Source organism: Scylla paramamosain, chromosome 24 (assembly GCF_035594125.1).
Source record: "Scylla paramamosain isolate STU-SP2022 chromosome 24, ASM3559412v1, whole genome shotgun sequence".
Lineage (NCBI taxonomy): Eukaryota > Metazoa > Arthropoda > Malacostraca > Decapoda > Portunidae > Scylla > Scylla paramamosain.
In genome coordinates, this window is record NC_087174.1 from 13677767 (window position 1) to 13701537 (window position 23771).

A 23771-nucleotide genomic window follows, 5' to 3' on the forward strand; every position below is an offset into this window, starting at 1 on the left:
CCTACTGGTGCTGTGTGGAGAGCCGAATGATGCAGACTCAGGAACTAGTGATATGAAAGATGCTGTCTGTTTTCTGTTTGCCCTTTCTTTCCTCCTACATGAGCTACCGATACAAAGGCCTGGCTTAAGAGTAATCCTAAGCCATCTGTAGAATCAAGAGTAAGAGGCTAAACCGGCAACTCAAACCATTGCGAACGTTGACAACATTGCAATCATGACATTGGATGTCATGATGTGCAGTGAAGAAATATTTATTCAAGCACCTCATGAATATGTAATGTATTAAGCAAGGAAGGAGGGGGAAAGGAGGCCAGTCATTCTCTCTCTCTCTCTCTCTCTCTCTCTCTCTCTCTCTCTTGAGGAGGAGAAAGAGGAAATATAGACTAGATAAAAGAAAGTCAAAAAGAAATCACTGGAGGATCGAAAGTAGGAAAGGGAGGAGAGAGAGAGAGAGAGAGAGAGAGAGAGAGAGAGAGAGAGAGAGAGAGAGAGGGGGGGGGGTCATGTTCAAAACATTTCCAGATTAGCAATAGCATTTCTAATTGGGCAAGTCAGACACGACTAAGAAGGAACATAAGCTTAGTACTCGTATATGGAGGAGGAGTAGGAAGTATAGTAGTAGTAGTAGTAGTAGTAGTAGTAGTAGCAGTTGTTGTTGTTGTAGTAGCAGTAGTAATAATAATAATAAGAAGAAGAAGAATAAGAAGAAGAAGAAGAAGAAGAAAAAAAAGAAGAAGAAAAAAGAAAAAAGAAGAGGAGGAGGAGGAGGAGAAGAAGGAGAAGGAGGAGGAGGAGGAATGTATTATACGTATTGCGGTATCTCAAAAATCAATCATTCATTAATTCCCCCTTCTCTTCTTCCTCCTCCTCGCTCATGCACACACGCACAGCTTAGCATAGTGCCCCGGCAGGACAGCATGGGTGACACACGTGCCGCGCGTCCCGCCTCCAGTCTCCCAGTACAAGCTTGTGTCCCCAGCACTGACGCACCCCTCACGCTGCTGAAATGGGCCCCTCGCCCAACGTCTCCGGTCCTCAGGACAGCCAGCGAGGAGCAGGCAAGAGTAAGGGAGTGAGAGTGATCATGCAAAGTGTCCCGAAAACCTTCCTTTTCGAATCAGGACCATTTTCAAAGGCCACAAATTCTTACTCGGGTTCTCACGGAAATTACTGCTAAATTATCACCAGAATCATGGAAACATTTTTGGAGACGCCGTGGAGCTGATGTCGTGCAAAATAGCTCCCACCCTCAAAATTGCCCCTGGGAACAATTTCAACAGGAATCAACATTTGTAGAGGAGACCGGGTAATCTGTGCTACTTTTTACTTTTGGCCTCCTAGTTCTCATTTTTATGGGCTGAGAACATTAGCTGGTGTACCCATACAAACTTTAGGATGTTCATATTCCATGTGAGTGCCAGTTTGTCAGGATTTGCAGAAGTGGGTGGTCACCAAACATTTTTGGTGAAATGGCACAACTTAGTATGGGTTGATTGATCAAACCAATACCTGAATGTGATGTTTATGAATCAAAGATCTGAAGGGTCCAAATTCTCACATCAATTTTTGGCTGCATGCCACTTATCAAGGCTGCACCTGAATACAAGATGGCAGGATCGACGCCCAGAACCACCAGTGGTTTTTGGCTGGGAGAGTTTACAGATTATCTCCTCCCTTGAGAAAAATGCAGAGTCATCTATATTTGGAACGAAGCTAGTTTCCTCGGAATCGACTTTTCAAGGAACCTTCTTCAAGAAGGCACCCTACAGTCGTCACTTTACTACTTAAACATGACTTATATAAGTATCTTGCATTACATTTACCACAACCGAAATGGTACACAGACTGACCCATCCTGACATTTTTCAAAATGTATGTCAGTGCATCTCTACTGATGCATACATGTTGATAGAAACAGGCTATGAAAAAAAAAAAAAAAAAACTATACACACCATCAAATACTACATTTTGTTTTCTCAGAAATCTATACCGTATGAAAACAATATATCCAAAAACCTGTTTGTTTGAGATCTTGTTATAAGGCGATTTTTTTTTTTTTTTCTGTGCTAAGAAATTTTGTCCTTGAGAAAATCCTGAAGCGACATACATGAATAACAATTATTTCTGACTTTTCAACAAGAGATGGCACCACTTTACGGAGAAAGTCAAACAGGGAGCCTGTAGCAGGGGTGGCACAACTTATCCTGGTCTTCTGCTATGGAATTATTGGCTGTACAGTATTGCTGTGTTGCCTGTGGAATATGTTAAAATAGAAATGCAGCAAGAAAAGATGAGTAATGAGTAATATCAGAGCAACAAAACTTACTCCTTGTGTGTGTGTTTAAGTCATACCACCGTGTTTTATAAATTCATATGTTTTAGTAGCTCCCAACGTTCCTAAGTTCATGCTCCCTTCCGGGAGCTTTTGAAATATTCATGTATTGTGTTTCATATTTATGTGTTATATTTTACATATTATCAACATCAGTGTAGAGCTGTATTGACAAATTACAATTGCTTTGTTGTCTGTGGAATATGTCATGTGGAATATGTTATGGAACAAGTAGACATGAATAACGAGTAAGAGACGAGATTGTTATGACCACAAATCCCTCCCCTTTCCACAGCTGCCTTAATTGGACTACCTTCCCCCAAGTCACCTCCTATGTGACTGGGAACAGGGCTTAAGATGGGCTACAAGGTGTTCTTTTTTTACTATTGCACCCTTTCACCACCAGTTGTAACACCAGGTCACACCAATGAGGTCTCCAGACTGTTTCTCCCCACCAACAGACAAGGAAATAGTTCACCACCTACTAACTCCAACAGCTGGAAAGGAATCGCCAGCCACGTTCTAGGGAGAGAAAATTACAACAAGCAACAACCACATATAAGGTCGAGGTATAAAACCCTGTTGGACAACCGCCCTCGGTAACAAGTTCATCCACTGTCCAACAAAGTGTTATATCTCTCGCTGAGTAGTGTTGTTTACTGCCTCCTAGGCAACAGGCCTTGACAGGGCATGCAGAGGGAGTAGAGTTTCACTACCTGGCAATATACTTACGATCCTCTGCGGCCAAGCACTCTCCAGGAGCAGTAGCATTCAACAAAACACATACACAGACACAGTGTCCACAAAAATAGACAGGAGGGTAATTCATCTCTCACAGTAACAAAGTTCGGCTTACAGACACACACAGATGAGTAGTCACATCAATGGGAGTGCTTTACACTTAATTACACTCCCAGGCAGACTGATATGGAGACTCCTACACCATCCTTAGAGGCTGGGGCATATGACCGGTAACTACTCACTCATCCCCTTAGAGCAACTGGCCCACCTAACTGTAAAAACACCCCAGCCTTGTCTACTCCGTGCATCTGCTTTCTGACTATAGGTCTATCTCGTGTCTCAGGCAGTGACTCATGCCCGAGGGGAGGGGGAGGAACACACCCCACCCCGCCGCCGCGCTTGCATTGCCTACCACTCACAGGCTGCTAACTGGGACAAATGAAACGATTTACTTCTGAAAATTCTGGTGATCAAACTATGGGGGCTGGATGAATACTGATTACTTTATCGTCAAGAGCAATTCTTCTACTAAATGCTGGGTGAGATTCAAATTGAATGAACAATGGGAAGTAAGGAAAATTATGTGGGGAATATGAGTGACTATGCGCTGGTGAAAGTTACACTAGTGTTTTTACCCTAAAAGAAAGTTTAGGTGTTGGCCAAATAGGGGAATTTCCCATGAGCTGCGTTGCCATGTCTTTACTGGACCAATTATCGGTTTAACACCTTGGTGAAAAGGACAGGCGACCATCCTACCTCTTCTCTCTCTCTCTCTCTCTCTCTCTCTCTCTCTCTCTCTCTCTCTCTCTCTCTCTCTCTCTCTCTCTCTCTCTCTCTCAGTATTGTATGATACTGTGTGAATACTCTCTCTGATCTGTCACCTGACCCTACCGATAAGCACCCTAGGTGTTCGACCTAAATGGCAACGCCGCAAAGCTATGTTGTCAAATGTTGTGATATTTATGTAAAACCAAGACTATTTATTATCTTAGAACCCGAACCATTCGTAGCACTGCATGGTTTGGTGAGCTAAATAATCCATACTTAATACTTGAATAAAAAAGTAAAAAAAAAACTGATATATTCAAGAGAACTTGTGTGATGTGGCAGATTAGCTAGCGATCTTGGTCAACGCCTAAATGTTCATCCAAGAATAAAAAGAGTATAAGTGCTGCCAATAGGCTACACGACAGAGACAGAGCCGTATCAAATTCTCATCCCCAGCCTCTCTCTTCTTTACTCTCTCTCTCTCTCTCTCTCTCTCTCTCTCTCTCTCTCTCTCTCTCTCTCTCTCTCTCTCTCTCTCTCTCTCTCTCTCTCTCTCTCTCTCTCTCTCTTTTCTCCTTCGTTCGTTCTTGCTTCTCTATAATTACACTCTACATGACAAGATCATAACATATTTCGTACATATGTTGATAATACGTAAAATCTATGAGTATAAAATTCGGTGGCTGGCCTTTAACACTCTCATATGGAGTAAGTTTTGGTGCTCTGTTATCACTCACTACTCTTGTTTACTTGCTCCATTTCCTTCTTAACTTACTTCACAGATGAAACAACAATAGTAATTAGTCAGTATAACTCCATACAGAAGTTGACAACGCATAAAAATATATAGAATACCTGGTTGATGTTTTGATGCTTTCATCTCACTTTAGCACAATGGCGTCATCCGGGAGCATTATTTTGACCTGGAAGCTAACACAGTCACGCGGCCCACCTTGAATCAGATGCCACTTCCTGCCCAGCCACCAGTGTGGCAGGTGCTTCTCAACTTCCTTCCAGTATCACAATTACTAAGCCCCTCTCGAAAAAATGCCATCACAGGATTTTTTTTTTTTTTTTTTTTTTTTTGTAATGTAAGGGGAATTAAACGAAAGCGATGAAATGGGAAAAAAGCAGTGAAGGGGAAAGGAACAAGGGTCATGTGAAAAGAATCTACCCCACTGTGTCTGAGTGATACTGTTAGTGATTAAAAAACTGAGCATAACACCTTCAGAGAATGTGAGTTTTCAGAGGATTACCAGATTACTGAAGCAAAAAAATAAAAATAAAAATACCAAAGGCAAAAAAAAAAAAAAAAAGCCAAAAGGGCCAAATACACTACTGAAAAGAGTCAAAAATATGCAGTAAAGAAGCCAAAACTTTCATTATTCCACTTCCAAATTTATCAAATATCATACGATATGTACTAAGCACTGAACTATAGTGGATTACTGGAGTGGCGATTTGTGTATACAAGTGCCCAATTTGGGAATACCGACAGTGGAAGAGAGTTACTAGTAACAGTATATGCTAGGCAACTAGGCCTATGGGCATAAAGTTCCCAACGTCCCATTTGAAACTTGACCCTAATCTAATGTAAACTTATTAAGATTGGTGGGTTCAAGGGTGAAAGCAAAAATACTAACAAGACATTACAAAAACGTCCCTGGGACAAAGAAGTGGCCGTGTTTATGACTTTATAACCATAGAGAAGGATTTTCGCTCTGCAGACATGATGTTATTCTAGTAACAATGCCTGTTATAACAAGCAAACTATAGCTGAATATACATAATTAAATTTTCTTTTTCATATCATAAAATTAATCAGTGAGTGTTCACAGGCCACATAAAATCATCTGGCCCGCGGGCTCGCATTTGATCACGCTGCTCTAGACAATGTTTTTTTTTTGTGTTTTTTTCTTCTTCGTCACAACACAATAGGAGTAGCTGCGTGCGACAAGGGGCCAAGCGCCAACCACGGTGAAATGGAGTTAATTATGTATTCTGTTCTATGATTTCTCCTACATCTTAGAAGTAACATGGATGTGATCGTATCTATCGTGCGTGCAGCCAACGTCCATTAATCATAGTAGTGTGTGCCTCATCAACCATGCTATTGCCTTCGCTATCTCTTTCGGTAAATATCAGATGTAAGAACAGGCAGCTCTTCATAATGATGATTACTTTAAACGCAAATCATTAGTGGACACTATTGTTACTAAAAAAAATATATATATATATATATATATATATATATATATATATATATATATATATATATATATATATATATATATATATATATATATATATATATATATATATATATATATATATATATATATATATATATATATATATATATATATATATATTCTTACACACATGAAAGTTTCCATAAAAGACAATAAAAAAACTTCATTGTGGAGGGGGGTAAGTTTTCTCTTATCAACACATGCCACACCAGCCAGCTCAAACTGTCGTAAGGCATTGTTAATGCCAATATCCTTATGTTCTGTGTCAAGTTATTATAGGAAGCTATGCTATTAAGGTACAATTATTATTCAGCTATTGCCAAGAGAGAGAGAGAGAGAGAGAGAGAGAGAGAGAGAGAAAGTGCACTATCACAACGATGCGTTACCATGGTGAAAGTGCACTTACACACACACACACACACACACACACACACACACTCTCTCTCTCTCTCTCTCTCTCTCTCTCTCTCTCTCTCTCTCTCTCTCTCTCTCTCTCTCTCTCTCTAATGTAATCTTGAAAAGGGAAGGCAACATGCGAATCTTTCAGAGTATAGAAGACAAAAATGTTAAGAATAAACAACAACAGATCCTCACTACAAAGTCTCACTGCCCTGAGACGCTTTAGAGAGAGAGAGAGAGAGAGAGAGAGAGAGAGAGAGAGAGAGAGAGAGAGAGAGAGAGAGAGAGAGAGAGAGAGAGAGAGAGAGACGAAGGGGAAATAAAAAAAAATATCATACGTCTGGCAGCGACGTCCGTCCCTTTTCAAAATTCCACCCAAATTTTCTCGGCACACCAAGGAGATAATGGTAGCACACTAGTGCCGCCATTATCACTTTGAGAACTCACTTTGAGAATCACTGTCCTAGAGAGAGTGGTGCTGAGACAGCGCAACTGAGCCTGCAGGAAGCACTACAATTATTGTCATGGAGTGTTTTACTTAGGAGTGTGAGTCTGTTCTTAATAAATTATTAAGAGATCCTGCATGTCAACAGTTTTTTTTTTTAAATGTTTGCTGAGCCATGTGAAATTTCAAAATCTGAAAATGTTTCCTACTTAACACACTGTATCATTCCTCATTTTATAACTCTAATTATTATTATTAGGAGTAGGCAGTAGACACCTGCCGAAACGATAATTACTCCCAGTGAGGTCTAAAGCACTGTTCAGGGGGTGCTGTGAACTTATCATTAAAACCAGCTGTGACCTCACTGAACGTTTCCCTTTGTGTCTCACAACACAAGGGGGCAGTTACAGCCTGCCCTCTAAAGACAACTCTCTTCCTCCACACAAAACTACAAGCACCTAATAACACACACACCCTTCACTCAAAAATTTTAAAATCATCATGGCGACTCCTACACCAGCCTCGGAGTCCCCATCTGGGGAGGGGACCATAAATTTCCCCAGGTTGGACTGCCTTTCTGTCGACGACCCTAAGTGTCTTGACACCCCCCCTCAACTTTTTCTTCATTAACTTCTGCAACATTTGCAGTCTAAGATCTAATTTTCAATCTGTAGAACACCACCTCTCCTCTTCTAAACCTCATCTTCTTTTCCTCACTGAAACTCAGGTGTCTGAGGCAACTGACAGTAGCCCCTTTTCTGTTCCCTCCTACTTTCTCTATCCTCATTTTCGATCCAAAGCTGGATGCTGCGTTTATGTGCGCAATGACTTAACCTGCTCTCGTGCCCACGCTCTTGAATCTTCCGAGTTTTCCACCATCTGGCTACGACTACAGTCACTCTCATACTAAATTTATCTGTGCTGTATACCTCTCACCTAACTCCTCTGACTATAAGAAATTCTTTGACTACTTAACTTCCAAAGTGGAGCACATTCTGACCCTCTTCCCTTTTGCAGAGATCTACATTCTTGGAGACTTTAATGTTCACCACCAGCTTTGGCTTTCCTCTCCCTTCACTGTCCATCCTGGTGAACTAAACTACAACTATGCTATCCTCCATGACCTAGAGCAATTGGTGCAACACCCTACTCGTATTCCTGACCGTCTTGGAGATACGCCCAACATTCTTGACCTTTTCCTGACCTCTAATCCTTCTGCTTATGCTGTCACCCTTTCTTCTCCGTTGGGCTCCTCCGATCACAATCTCATATCTTTATCTTGTCCTATCGCTCTAATCCCTCCTCAGGATCCCCATAAGCGAAGGTGCCTCTGGCGTTTTGCCTCTGGTACTTGGGAGGACCTGAGGAGGTATTTTGCTGATTTTCCTTGGAATGACTACTGCTTCCGTGTCAGAGACCCGTCTTTGTGTGCTGAGCGCATAACAGAGGTGATAGTGTCTGGCATGGAGGCGTACATTCCTCACTCTTTTTCTCGTCCTACACCTTCTAAACCTTGGTTTAACACAGCATGTTCTCATGCTATACATGATAGAGAGGTGGTCCACAAAAGGTACTCAAGCCTTCCATCACCAGAATCTCATGCACTTTATATTTCTGCCCGGAACCATGCCAAGTCTGTTCTCCAACTAGCCAAAAACTCCTTCATTAACAGAAAATGTCAAAACCTTTCAAGATCTAACTCCCCTCGTGATTTCTGGCATCTATCCAAAAATATCTCCAATAACTTTGCTTCTTCTTCATTCCCTCCTCTATTTCAACCAGATGGCACCACTGCTATCACATCTATTTCTAAAGCTGAACTCTTCGCTCAAACCTTTGCTAAAAACTCTACCTTGGACGATTCTGGGCTTGTTCTTCCCTCTCCTCCACCCTCTGACTACTTCATGCCACCTATTAAAATTCTTCGCAATGATGTTTTCCATGCCCTCGCTGGCCTAAACCCTCGGAAGGCTTATGGACCTGATGGGGTCCCTCCTATTGTTCTCCGAAACTGTGCCTCCATACTTGCACCTTGACTAGTCAAGCTCTTTCAGCTCTGTCTGTCAACATCTACCTTTCCTTCTTGCTGGAAGTTTGCCTACATTCAACCTGTTCCTAAAAAAGGGTGACCGTTCTAATCCCTCAAACTACCGTCTTATTGCTTTAAATTCTTGCCTATCTAAAGTTTTTGAATCTATCCTCAACAGGAAGATTCTTAAACATCTATCACTTCACAACCTTCTATCTGATCGCCAGTATGGGCTCTGTCAAGGCCGCTCTACTGGTGATCTTCTGGCTTTCCTTACTGAGTCTTGGTCATCCTCTTTTAGAGATTTTGGTGAAACTTTTGCTGTTGCCTTGGACATATCAAAAGCTTTTGATAGAGTCTGGCACAAAGCTTTGATTTCCAAACTACCCTCCTACGGTTTCTATCCTTCTCTCTGTAACTTCATCTCAAGTTTCCTTTCTGACCGTTCTATTGCTGCTGTGATAGACGGTCACTGTTCTTCTCCTAAATCTATTAACAGTGGTGTTCCTCAGGGTTCTGTCCTGTCACCCATTCTCTTCTTATTATTCATTAATGATCTTCTAAACCAAACTTCTTGTCCTATCCACTCCTACGCTGATGATACCACCCTGCACTTTTCCACGTCTTTTCATAGACGTCCTACCCTTCAGGAGGTAAACATATCACGCAGGGAAGCCACAGAACGCCTGACTTCTGATCTTTCTAAGATTTCTGATTGGGGCAGAGCAAACTTGGTATTGTTCAATGCCTCAAAAACTCAATTCCTCCATCTGTCAACTCGACACAACCTTCCAGACAACTATCCCCTCTTCTTCAATGACACTCAACTGTTCCCCTCTTCTACGGTCTGTCCTTTACTTATAATCTGAACTGGAAACTTCACATCTCATCTCTAGCTAAAACAGCTTCTATGAAGTTAGGCATTCTGAGACGTCTCCGCCAGTTTTTCTCATCCCTCCAGTTGCTAACTCTGTACAAGGGCCTTATCCGTCCATGTATGGAGTATGCTTCACATGTCTGGGGGGGTTCCACTCATACTGCTCTTCTAGACAGGATGGAATCAAAAGCTTTTCGTCTCATCAACTCCCCTCCTCTAACTGACTGTCTTCAGCCTCTCTCTCACCGCCGCAATGTTGCATATCTAGCTGTCTTCTACTGCTATTTTCATGCTAACTGCTCTTCTGATCTTGCTAACTGCATGCTTCCCCTCCTTCCGCGGCCTCGCTGCACAAGACTTTCTTCTTTCTCTCACCCCTATTCTGTCTACCTCTCTAACGCAAGAGTTAACCAGTATTCTCAATCATTCATCCCTTTCTCTGGTAAACTCTGGAACTCCCTGCCTGCTTCTGTATTTCCACCTTCCTATGACTTGAATTCCTTCAAGAGGGAGGTTTCAAGATGCTTATCCTTCAATTTTTTACTACCGCTTTATCCTTCATATTTTGACCATCGCTTTGGACCCTTTTTATGGGACTGCTATTTCAGTGGGTATTTTTTTTATCGGATTTTTGTTGCCTTTGGTCAGTGTCCCTCCTACATAAAAAAAAAAAAAAAAAAAAAAGTAAAGAAATCATAAGTATATTAAGTAAAAGCTAAGAAAATGTAGTCTATAACGAGATATAACACACAATTGTATATACTCTAAATAGGACACACTAGACAGGTAAAGTAAAGCGATAGTGAACGACCGACGCACGCAGTGTGCTTACCTATAAATGCAATTTACTTGTTTGTTTACTTTTGACGTTTGGCCCCTTACTGCAGCCAGCTACTTATATACGGTATTAGAATAGTCATTACTCTACCAACATACTCCTGGCTTATTCATGAACATAGGTTACTGTTGATAGGAGATCTAAAATTACATCAGACACGTAAAAAAAAAAAAAAAAAAAAAAAAAAAAAACGCTAAAATTCAGCCGTAGACTTCATGCGCCATCAACATTACCACCCAGTTGTTTTGTCCAATTTTCTCTTATTGTTATTCAATAACAATAAGAGAAAATGAGATAAATTGTATGGATAACCAAGGTTACAAAAGAAAATTAAGGAAAACATACGCGTACTCAATTAATTTTTGTCTTAGGAGGCGGCAAATGAACTCACCATATCAAATAAGCTTATTCTCGCTAAATGGAAAGCCACATATTCAGGAAAAGCCCTACCCCCAGAAAAAATAAATAAATAAATAAATAAGCCAGATTCGGTAATCAACTCCAAACTATTACTATATCCTTAGGCCAAATGCTTGAAAAAAAAAGAAGTAGTTTTTGGCCTAAAAAAAAAAGCCAATCAAGCAGCAATGTTCCACACGTGACAATTTACCTTGGAGGAAGAATAACGGAAAAGGCCATGATGTCACAGAAGTGAAGCCGCTAAGCTCCGCTCCCTTCTCGGAAGTCAACCCAAAACATTGCTCAGTTACCGATAAGCCAGACACTCACCCACCTCAACTTTTTCCCATTATGCCTGCTTGTTCGGCTTATAGTTGTACCAGGAGGAGTAACGATGGTGAGGTATCATTTCACCGTTAAAGTGTAGAGATTTTCATGGCCAATTATCGCATGAAATGCTAAAAAACTGGGTTAAGTCATGAGTGCGCCAAAAGACCCGGAAGATCATGTGACGAGTTATTTCAAGAATTTAACTTGCAGTTCGTCTTCTGTGAGATCCACATGCAAACAAATCGAATTAAAGTAATGCAGAGTTCTCTCTCTCTCTCTCTCTCTGTATATATATATATATATATATATATATATATATATATATATATATATATATATATATATATATATATATATATATATATATATATATATATATATATATATAACCATAAGTGCAATGAACACTTTCTATTAACTACGTATTAGAAATGATAAATGATGTGATGAATCTTGGCACATTTGTACGTAACAAACTCCTCTGCTACAATATTAATTTTCTGACTGACAGACATATTAGCATAGTAGCATAGTCTTGTTATCTACAAGGAAAAATATCTACACCGTAATTTGGCTCATTATCTACGAGGAAAAAGTATCTAAACCTTACAAATTTTATTTGGAATTACATATAATAGAGAAAATGCAATTAAAATTTTTTTTTATTCTTTTTATTCGTATTCTAGCAATGAACATCACTTACAGTACATCGCTTAAAACTTCTAAAGATCAGGAGCTTCTTTTCTCATCATCTGCCAGCAGAATGTTAGGATCGACGTAATATTGCCGATGATTTACGGAACAATGACGAAATTTGAGTTAGTTTAAATTAGAGTAAGCTGGCCAGTCGTCGGAATGGATTATTGAGCCTTCAGCGACTTCTCTCTAAATAACTGGATGAAGTGTCTCACGGTCTCTTCTTTGAACTTCAACACTTGAACATGCTTCAGACTCTCTAACCAGACATTTTCTCTCGAAACCAAGACAAGTGTTTTCCTTGTTCTTGATAAGTACAACTTTTCTTGTTGTACAAAGTGTAGATCGCATACAAAAGTAGATTCATAACACGTAGATCGCAATATAAAGTTTAGATTGCATACCAAAGTAGATACATGACAGGTAGATAACAAGCCAAAGTAGCACCCGTGAGTAAATATTTGCTTTTCATAGTGTAAAGAAGGAAGGGAAATTTGGCTGTTTTTTCTCTTAAACTTGTAAGTGCAATTCATGCTGTATCCGTTCAATCATATTGATAATTACTAATCACATGATATATGGAGGAATTAAGGGAAAAAAAAAATTTTTAGCTAGGATTTGCTCACGACTCTTCCTAATGTTTTGGGTAGACATGCATAGCTCCGCCCACCAGATAGGCTCCACCCACTGCCTTCACTATCATCATTATCATTATTATTAATATGCATATTAATAATAATGATAATAATAATAATGATAATAATAATAATAATAATAATAATAATAATAATAATAATAATAATAATAATAACAATAATAATGATAATAATAATAATAATAATAATGATAATAATAATAATAATAATAATAATAATAATAATAATAATAATAATAATAATAATTATTATTATTATTATTATTATTATTATCATTATTATCATCATTATTATTATCGTTATCATTAATATGGTCTCACTCAGGTGCGGGACAACTGAGTGTGGTAGAAGTGTGTACTACTTGGTATGAAGGAGCCTTTTTCCGGATCACATTCTCCAAGCTGTGACTGATCACCTCAAAGTGAGGACAAGAGTACTTTCTCGTCTCTGTCGGGGGCCAAGGGAAGTGTGAATCAGGGTTGCCACGTCCCGCAAAATTTTATTGGCAGCTTTACTCCTTTTATTTTTATTTTATTTTATTTATTTATTTTTATTTTTATTTTTATTCTATTTTTTTTGCGGGGGGCAAAATATTTTCGAAAATGTCCAAAAGTTCAAATCCTTTATTTGGGCTGAGATTTATTGACTCCCCCCATACACACCAAAAACAGAAAAGACATAAATTCAGCACATCTTCGTACCATACAGCTATTCATAATTCTTGTAAAACTTCAACCATCAATTCCACATCATCAGGTTCTGTATTATCAATATCGCCTTCATTAGCTTCATCGTGGTCATACATAATATATACTTGAATTTCTTCAACATCTCTTCTGATACTATAAAATCCTTGCAGCAGGAATGATTTAACACAGTATGACTTAATCATCATAATGCTTTTTAAGAGCTTGTTTCTTTTATTTCTTACTTTTGTCTTAGCTAAGGAAGCACGTCTAAACACTCTCTACTTACTTATTCACATTCAAGTTGAGGGATATCTGAGAGACATCATTATGATTGTCCTCAAAGGCCAAAGATGGTTCTCATGCTTTTTTTTTTTTTTTTGCCAAATGACGATGCAGAATCCTTGAACTCTCATTATAAACATGAAATCATCCTTGAAAAACTTTTAAAGCCTCCGCTAAGACCTATTAAAGATCTTCGAGGTGAAACGAGGAAGGAAGTTCACCATGTCTCCAAAAGTAGACCGACAACTTTTGTGAATCATTACCATTCAGCTTCCCTCCGTGACAGAATGGCACTGAGAAGGTTCAAGGGGGCGCTTCAGTGCTTATACAAGCTGGCGAGGGTGTGGGTGGCACTGGGGCGCAAGAGCAGCAGGTATCCCCAGCCATCATGAGCCTCGCCCAACAAATGCTGCAGATGCAAGCGCCTCTCGGTCCCCACCTGTGTGACTTTGTGGTGGGCGCTCCGATGGGTGCAGTGCTGAGACCCACGCTGAAGCAGGTAGGCAGGAAGGGATAAGGAGTAACAAATTGAAAAACAGTAATTTCTCTAGACACATATACCAGCAGATACAGTTATAGGTGATAATGGTATTCGCAGTAATTCATCTAGACACAGATACCAGCAGATACAGTTACAGGTCATAATGATACTCCTGATCTCGCTGAGTTCTTTCGAGTTCGGCCTTGTCCTGTCCTGGCCCAATGCCTTCTCCACCCAGCTTTCTTCCGACAACTCCACTCTACTCAACCATCAGCTCCACTTCACACCCTGGGAAATGGACATGGTAGGTAAGTGCCACATTCTTCCGCCCACCGGAGCTGATAGAAGGACTGGCCTGGTAACCATCGCTGCCATTACTTACCTAGCCTAGCTTAACTCAACCCAATGTGACCTAACCACTTAGCTCAACCTAGCCTAACTACTTAGGCTAACTCAATCTAACCTAGACTAACCTAATCTAACCACCAATATAACCTAGCCCAGCCTAAGCTAACTAACCAACCAAACTTAACATCTCATTTAGCAGCAAGTAGGTAAGGAATGTTAGGTGAGGGATTGTAACTTCGTTGTCCCTGTTCGTAGCTGTCCCCTTATACCTCCATAGCTGTCAGCTCTTTGTTTACAAACAAAAGCTGGACTGCTGTGAACTCTTTATAGGGTTTATTTCATCCCTATATTTGGCTAATCTTTTAACCAAGTCTTCAGCCATGTTGTTCTGGACAGCAGCGAACAGATAATGTTTATCAACACGACTTTGTTTGTAAACAATAGGTTCTGAATATGCGCAGTTCGTGGGTGAACAGCTAGGAGCACAACATGCTGTCACCAACATGGCTAATGACTTGGCTAAAAATAAGCCGAATATGGGGATGAAACAGACCCTATTAAGTGTTCACAGTAATTAGGCTTTTTTATTTTATTTTATTTTATTTATTTATTTATTTAAACAAAGAGCGAACAACTGCGTACTAGAGGGCAGCTACGAACACGACACTGATGTGTGGTGTGCGAATGGTTGCAGTCCTACCCATAGATGGGTCATTATGTGTCACAAACTCACTTGTCCATAAATCATGTTACGCATCTGACTCGCACGTCACACCTAAATGAGTCTTTTCTTATCCACAAAGATGGCCAGTGACACGTTTTTTTTTTCCCACCCACCACCAGGCAGCTTATCGTTTGCTGGCAAGACGACGTCAGTGTTCCTTGGTGGTTGGCTGACTGGGAGTTTTGGTCGCCGCTTGTCGAACATCTACGGCTGTTTCCCGCTCATTTTAGGCTGGTTCTTCATCATCTTCGCATATAATAATACCCTGATCCTCGTCGGCAGGTAGGGAATGTAAGGAATAACTAGAAGGTAACACAATGAACAGAAATTATGCCTGTAATATGGAAAAAAATAAAATAAATAAATAAATAAATAAATAAAATAAAAATAAATAAATAAAGTAAAATAAATAAATAAATAAATAACAAGACGCGCGAGACGTGTACATGTACTCAGAGCGTGTGCCAGTGCAGGGTGTGGTTGCCACGCTGAGTTTTCAATAATTGTTTGTATAATTTCGAAAATACTCATGATAAAATACTGAAGACTGTCCCATAATAGTAGTAGTAGTAGTAGTAGTAGTAGTAGTAGTAGTTGTTGTTGTTGTAGTAACAGTAGTAGTAGTAGTAGTAGTAGTAGTAGTAGTAGTAGTAGTAGTAGTAGTAGTAGAGATTGTTGTGGTGATAGTGGTGGTGGTGATACTGTGGTGTGTGCACCTATATATATATACTATATGTAAAGCAACAGTGACATTCTCATAGGTTCTTCTGCGGATTCGGCACCTTGATCATGTTGATCTCCTCAAAGATATATGCTGCTGAAATCACCAACATCAGCTTCCGCGGCATGGCTACTATCACTGTAGAAGTCATGAAGTTCGTGGGATACTTGACGGTAGCGGCGACTGCAACTGACTTATCATGGTACAAGATGGCCATGATCAACGTTATTCTGTTAGTTATATACGGCATCAGTGTGTGGCTGGTACTGCCCGAGACTCCCGCATTCCTCACCGTGCAGAACAAGGAGGCCGAGGCACGCAGAGTTCTAAGGGTAGTCAGAGGTCCGAAAGCTGACGTGGATGCAGAGTTGTCGCTTCTAAAACTCCGCAATGAACGGGAAGACGGCAGCTCGGGATACACTGCCTTGATTAAAAAAGATATGTTGAACAAAATGGTGCCACTGTTTGTACTGATTTTCTTACGGGCATTCTGTGGCTCAGATGTCATTATATCGTACACAACACGCATGCTGAAAGACCTCGGCGTCACAATGGACCACAACCTGAGCACCCTCATCATCTCCTCGGTGAGTCTGAGTGGCGTCATTCTCTCGGGCAGCGTGGTGGACCGCGTGGGACGCCGCTTGTGTTTGATAGTGTCCCTTGTGTTCATGGCTACTGGCTACGCTATGCTGGGATTCTATACTTACTTTCTACCGCCTGCACCATTGCCCGGACATGAGCCTGACATCAGACTGTTACCTTCGCTGGACGACAGCACGACGGCCTCCTATCTACCTGAGGCACCAAGGTGTGGGAGCCACGACACATCTGTAGTTCATAAGTATTCGCTCATTTATGTAGTTACACCAGGCTTCCTCAACGTTCTTTTTTTTTTTTTTTTTAAGCTACTGGTCTCCCTCCAAGACAATCTGAGTTCTCGTATCCTCCCTGAGTTAATTATTATTTTTTTTCTTTTTAACTTAAGTAGATATAGTATAATTAGGACTGAACTATGGACTTGGAATTCACACCTCAATTTTAATTAAATCAATATGACAGATGGTGCGTAACTGAGGACTGAAAGCGCGTGATAATCCACTGTTGTCAACTCATGTTAAGGGAATGTCGGTATAATTATAGCAGAGGTTGCTAAATGAAGCACTAAAACAGCTGAAAAGAAAACAACATTGCACCAGCATGAAATTATTAGGCTTATTATTAGCAACGCAAACTTAGGAACATTACAACACTTACTGTGAAATTTGTGTCCTCCCACTTTCCTAATTTTGTCCTGTGACCCCTGAAAATTTTTCATGGCTGCCAGCGGGAAATCATATTATGGCCCAGGTTGAGAAACCTTGATGTAGGTACATTAATGAAAGCTAAATGTGTGATCGCTGAGTGAAATAAAGATGAAAGGGAAAGATTGATGTGAAGAGAGGAAGAGGAATGTGTTAAAATGGAAGGGTCAGAGAATGTGGTGGATGTGTAACTACTGAATGAAAAAAATCCTTTCCACTATGAACCACTGAAAAAATACATCTATATTAGATCAGAGAGGAAAGAATGAATGGGATCCGAACCTTTACATAGCACACCAGAATGCCGACCTTTAACCGACTGAACCATGGCATTTATTCAAACGTATGTCTGCTTTAGTTTTTCTTTTCGCATCTTGCCATGACATTACAGATGACAGTTAAGTTAGGAGTGCTTTGAGTGTTTATAAGCCAGAGTTAATATTGTTAAAAAGAGTTTTGGAGCGAATGTAGACTGCATTCTTGTATTTACTCCATTGTAAGTACATTCCCAAATTATTGTATTTGAGCAGTGGTGGCGAAGTGGAAAACCGGTTGTTTCCTGTGTTTTGCTTCATTGGGATCGCCTTCGCCAATGCTGCCGGCATGAGTTCCTTACCATTACTGATAGCGGTGGAGTATTTCCCCACAAGCATCAGGGCACAGGTAACTATGCCACTAATCATCTCCTATAATACCTTCAAGTACATCTGCCACTCGTGTCACGTACTCTTAATGCACACTGATCCGCCACTTCAATGTTCACCACCAGCTTTGGCTTTCCTCTCCCTTCACTGACCATCCTGGTGAACTAGCCTACAACTTTGCTATCCTCCATGACCTAGAGCAATTGGTGCAACACCCTACTCGTATTCCTGACCGTCTTGGAGATACACCCAACATTCTTGACCTTTTCCTGACCTCTAATCCTTTTGCTTATGCTGTCACCCTTTCTTCTCCGTTGGGCTCTTTATCTTGTCCTATCGCTCCAATCCCTCCTCAGGATCCCCCTAAGCGAAGGTGCCTCTGGCGTTTTACCTCTGCTAGTGGGGGGGACCTGAGGAGGTATTTTGCTGATTTTCCTTGGAATGACTACTGCTTCCGTGTCAGAGACCCGTCTTTGCGTGTTGAGCGCATAACAGAGGTGATAGTGTCTGGCATGGAGGCATACATTCCTCACTCTTTTTCTCGTCCTAAACCTTCTAAACCTTGGTTTAACACAGCTTGTTCTCGTGCTATACATGATAGAGAGGTGGCCCACAAAAGGTACTTAAGCCTTCCATCACCAGAATCTCATGCACTTTATATTACTGCCTGGAACCATGCCAAGTCTGTTCTCCAACTAGCCAGAAAATGTAAAAACCTTTCAAGATCTAATTCCCTTCGTGATTTCTGGCATCTAGCCAAAAATATCTCCAATAACTTTACTTCTTCTTTCCCTCCTCTATTTCAACCAGATGGCACCACTGCTATCACACCTATTTCTAAAGCTGAACTCTTCGCTCAAGCCTTTGCTAAAAACTCTACCTTGGACGATTCTGGGCTTGTTCCTCCCTCTCCTCCACCCTCTGACTACTTCATGCCACGTATTAAAATTCTTCGCAATGATGTTTTCCATGCCCTCACTGGCCTAAACCCTCGGAATGCTTATGGACCTGATGGGGTCCCTCCTATTGTTCTCCAAAACTGTGCCTCCGTGCCTGCACCTTGCCTAGCCAAACTCTTTCAGCTCTGTCTGTCAACATCTACCTTTCCTTCTTGATGGAAGTTTGCCTACATTCAACCTGTTCCTAAAAAGGGTGACCGTTCTAATCCCTCAAACTACCGTCCTATTCCTTTAATTTCCTGCCTATCTAAAGTTTTTGAATCTATCCTCAACAGGAAGATTCTTAAACATCTATCACTTCACAACCTTCTATCTGATCGTCAATATGGGTTCCGTCAAGGCCGCTCTACTGGTGATCTTCTGGCTTTCCTTACTGAGTCTTGGTCATCCTCTTTTAGAGATTTTGGTGAAACTTTTGCTGTTGCCTTGGACATATCAAAAGCTTTTGATAGAGTCTGGCACAAAGCTTTGATTTCCAAACTACCCTCCTATGGTTTCTATCCTTCTCTCTGTAACTCCATCTCAAGTTTCCTTTCTGACCGTTCTATTGCTGCTGTGGTAGATGGTCACTGTTCTTCTCCTAAATCTATTAACAGTGGTGTTCCTCAGGGTTTTGTCCTGTCACCCACTCTCTTCTTATTATTCATTGATGATCTTCTAAACCAAAATTCTTGTCCTATCCACTCCTACGCTGATGATACCACCCTGCACTTTTCCACGTCTTTTCATAGACATCCAACCCTTCAGGAGGTAAACATCACGCAGGGAAGCCACAGAACGCTTGACTTCTGATCTTTCTAAAATTTCTGATTGGGGCAGAGCAAACTTGGTATTGTTCAATGCCTCAAAAACTCAATTCCTCCATCTATCAACTCGACACAACCTTCCAGACAACTATCCCCTCTTCTTCAATGACACTTAACTGTCCCCCTCTTCTACACTGAACATCCTCGGTCTGTCCTTTACTCATAATCTGAACTTGAAACTTCACATCTCATCTCTTGCTAAAACAGCTTCTATGAAGTTAGGTGTACTGAGACGTCTCCGCCAGTTTTTCTCACCCCCCCCCAGCTGCTAACTCTGTACAAGGGCCTTATCCGTCCATGTATGGAGTATGCTTCACATGTCTGGGGAGGTTCCACTCATACTGCTCTTCTAGACAGGGTGGAATCAAAAGCTTTTCGTCTCATCAACTCCTCTCCTCTAACTGACTGTCTTCAGCCTCTCTCTCACCGCCGCAGTTTTGCATATCTAGCTGTCTTCTACCGCTATTTTCATGCTAACTGCTCTTCTGATCTTGCTAACTGCATGCCTCCCCTCCTTCCGCGGCCTCGCTGCACAAGACTTTCTTCTTTCTCTCACCCCTATTCTGTCCACCTCTCTAACACAAGAGTTAACCAGTATTCTCAATCATTCATCCCTTTCTCTGGTAAACTCTGGAACTCCCTGCCTGCTTCAGTATTTCCACCTTCCTATGACTTGAATTCCTTCAAGAGGGAGGTTTCAAGACACTTATTCATCAATTTTTGACCACTGCTTCGACCCTTTTATGGGACTGGCATTTCAGTGGGCATTTTTTTTTTATTAGATTTTTGTTGCCCTTGGCCAGTGTCCTTCCTACATAAAAAAAAAAAAAGTCCGGCCAACTCTCACAAAACACGCTCTTCGTACCTCATTTTTTATTGTCCCTCCATGTCACACCACACATACTCCTCAAACACTTCTTTTCCATTACATTTAACTGTTTCTTCCCCGCTATGCTCCATGTTTTAACAACACACAGCACAATGGGTACCACTGTTCCCTCAGGTAACCCTCTCTTTACACTAAAATGCAACGTTCCATGTTTAAAGATCTTTTCAGTCCACCATGCAAGTACTTTTCCTGCTTCCTTTATCTTTAATGATGATGATGATGATGATGATAATTAATAATATAATAATATGTGATAATAATAATAATAATAATAATAATAATAATAATAATAATAATAGTAATAATAATAATAATAATAATAATAATAATAATAATAATAATAATAATAGGAATAATAGGAATAATAATAAAAAGAAGAAAAGATAAAAGACATCACATACATTACAATCCTGACAGGTGGTAATGTCTCTCACCTTGGCAGGGGCTGAGCGTGTGTCTGTTATGGCTGACTTTCATAACCATCGCCGCCCTTCAACTCTACAGCACAATGGTGGAAGTGCTTACGCTGGCGGGACTCTACTGGCACTATGCACTCTTCTCTGCTGCAGCGATACTACATGTCATGTTCTTCATTCGGGAAACCAATCAGCAGGACATTGGCTAAGAGAGAGAGAGAGAGAGAGAGAGAGTCTTACGTTCACTTAATTTTCCTTTCACCACGGCAGCTTATCAGTTTTAAGTCAATGCAGTTATTAGCCTCAATATGCAATACGAGGATGCTTTCTTAAATTTGATTAGCAACAGTCCTGAGTCCAGCACACGTCTTTACTGCAACACACACATGCTTCTGGTGTTGCTGGAAGACTGCTGGGCCGCCGCTGACTCCAGGCAGCATTCCGGAGTCCAGAACGAGTCCTCGTTCATACGGGACAAGTAGGGAGGCAAGGCAAGTCTACAAATTACTTGCTACATGTTACTTGCCGTGTGCAAATATAAACTTGACAAACAAAACTGGCCAAGTCAAGTAAGAGGCAAGTTACCAGGCAAGCTCCCAGGCAAGCCAAGTGAATAGGCAGCAGTTCTAAGACAACTTGCTTTATCTCAGCCCACCATGGCAAGCTACGTAATTGTCTCTGACTTGGCTTGTGTGAACATAATACTTGCTCGCTTTCCTCTCCAGTTCAGTCGCATAACAGGTGTTGTGTAAGTCAGTGTTCTTCAATCTTCTTAAATTCAAGCATCAATCTGTGAGCTTTTTAGAAATTTATGTACCCTGGGGCTATAGGACGATTAATTAGAAAAGATTTTACATGAAGATTTCATGTTATCTCTAGTTTTCAAAGAAGTATTATTTCTCCATTTTAAACGCTAGGAAATAGCTTCTCGTTCTTAAATCTATGTAGGTGCTGAATAAAACAAAATGCCACATATCAAATTTATGAGGCGCGAGTTACGTCGTGTACATGAATTTGTAATATTTTAATCTCAAATCAAATAAACTTCCTGCATGACACAATTTTCTTCACTGAAACATCTTTTCGTACTGTGGACTTTTCTACACACCGGAATAATCATGTATTCTTCTATGTATCCCATTATTTCCAAGTAAGCTTTAAAAATTTTCATGCACCCTGGGGTGCACCATGCACCCAGGTTAACGATCACTAGTGTAGGTGAATTGAGGTGTTGCATAGTTTCAGACATGCCTGCAAGGTGGAGTGAGGAACTCACAAACGAGTTTGTGGTGTATAAGGAGCAGGAGTGATGATGAAGACCAGTGTTCGATCATTCCTTTCTTGTATCCAGTCTCTCAGCCTTAGGGTGCGCTCACAGAGATGCTGGTTTTCTTGCGCGAGAAACCAGCGCCAACAGGCGCCAATCAGAGCCAAAATTACACCATATAAACAAGTGTAAGCGTGCACAGAGCTTGTCGGCGCAGGCAGCCAGCGTCAACCAGCTTTCCTGTTTCCTGTTTCCCCCGAACCATATTTGCCTGCTTTCTCGCGCGAGTAGACGTCTGTTTCAGGATGGACATCAAATTACTTATCAGCAAAGTATTTGAGAAACCACCATTGTGGGATAAGGGAAATAAGCTCCACGCAAACAGCAATGTTGTTGACAAGCTGTAGGCAGAAGTCAGCAAAGAACTAGACTGTGAAGGAAAGAATGTGTGTGTGTGTGTGTGTGTGTGTGTGTGTGTGTGTGTGTGTGTGTGTGTGTGTGTGTGTGTGTGTGTGTGTGTGTGTGTGTGTGTTATTAGCTCATCAGACAATGAGCTTGACATGTTTGTTTTACAGCTGATGAATCACGACTGGCTAATAAAACTGCTCTACCATGTCCCTCCCCGCGCTGGTCAGAGCAGATTACCAGCGTCCTTTGTGCTCACCTACCAGCGCCGGAAACCAGCGCGAGTCCCAACGGATCGGCGCTGGTTTCTCGCGCGTTCTTTGTGCGCGTACCTTTACTCATCCCTCAGGCTGTCTTCAATATTTCACCACACAATTGTTTCGACACCTTATTAAACACAATCTTTGTAGAATCCATTATCATTTGGAAAAACGGATGTGTGCTCATCAAACGTGCAACATCATCTTAGAGTGTAGTTGCTCTCAAGATCTATATACACCGTGTATATGGACCTTGGTTGCTCTTATTACTTGCTTACGTGTAAATTACTTGCTATCACTGCTTGCCTTTGAAAAGTGAAAGCGGGCAACTTGTACACTTGACTTGCCTCTCTACTTGCCCCGTGTAAACGAGACTTTACTGCAATGAACACGTGCTTCTGTCGTTGCTTGAGGACTGGTGGGCAGCCGCCGATTCCTGCAACCAATTTTTATCCCGTAGAATTATATTAGAATGTTCATAACATTTCAGTAGGACATATCACTCGTAGAATAGTATACACATCATCATTTTTTACCCATGTAATTGCGATACATTCAATAAAAATGGAGTTCAAAGCCTATCAACTCATCACAACCTTCCAGACAACTATCCACTTAACTGCCCTCCTTTTCCACACTGAACATTCTCAGTCTGTCTTTTTCTTATAATCTAAACTGGAACCTTCACATCTCATCTCTAGTTGAAACAGCTTCTATGAAGTTACGAGTTCTGAGACGTCTCCGCCGGTTTTTCTCACCCTTCCAGCTTCTAAGTCTGTACAAGGACCTTATCCGTCCATGCATGGAGTATGCT

General features: G+C 40.9%; 2 protein-coding genes across 7 annotated transcripts in view; one reads left to right on the forward strand and one right to left on the reverse strand.

The window, feature by feature from the left end:
- Positions 1 to 757: 757 nt before the first annotated feature.
- LOC135112775 (uncharacterized) lies at positions 758 to 22083 on the forward strand. The gene is made up of 6 exons (XM_064027569.1): positions 758 to 1064; positions 14020 to 14232; positions 14372 to 14522; positions 15406 to 15568; positions 17842 to 17974; positions 21052 to 22083. Exons 1-6 carry the CDS (start codon positions 798 to 800, stop codon positions 21232 to 21234), a joined length of 1110 nt encoding a protein of 369 aa, XP_063883639.1. The 5' UTR covers positions 758 to 797; the 3' UTR covers positions 21235 to 22083.
- LOC135112776 (uncharacterized) overlaps positions 13373 to 23771 on the reverse strand; it is a 50220-nt gene continuing 39821 nt past the window's right edge. For 4 of the 6 annotated variants that reach the window (XM_064027570.1, XM_064027571.1, XM_064027575.1 and 1 more), the window contains 3 exons: positions 21412 to 23393; positions 21044 to 21230; positions 13373 to 14502 (listed from right to left, as the gene is read on the reverse strand). The gene's annotated coding sequence lies outside the window, so the exon portion shown is untranslated. The remainder of the gene's footprint in view (positions 14503 to 21043; positions 21231 to 21411; positions 23394 to 23771) is intronic. The other 2 variants (XM_064027572.1, XM_064027579.1) reach the window with 1 other exon arrangement.

Excerpts from the sequence above, each read along its gene's own strand:
- LOC135112775 (XM_064027569.1), top strand. The coding sequence starts at position 798 with ATGTATTATACGTATTGCGGTATCTCAAAAATCAATCATTCATTAATT. Across the intron at positions 1,065-14,019 it reads CCAGCGAGGAGCAGGCAAGA|AATGGCACTGAGAAGGTTCA; the intron begins GTAAGGGAGTGA and ends CCTCCGTGACAG. Across the intron at positions 14,523-15,405 it reads CTGGGAAATGGACATGGTAG|GCAGCTTATCGTTTGCTGGC; the intron begins GTAAGTGCCACA and ends ACCCACCACCAG.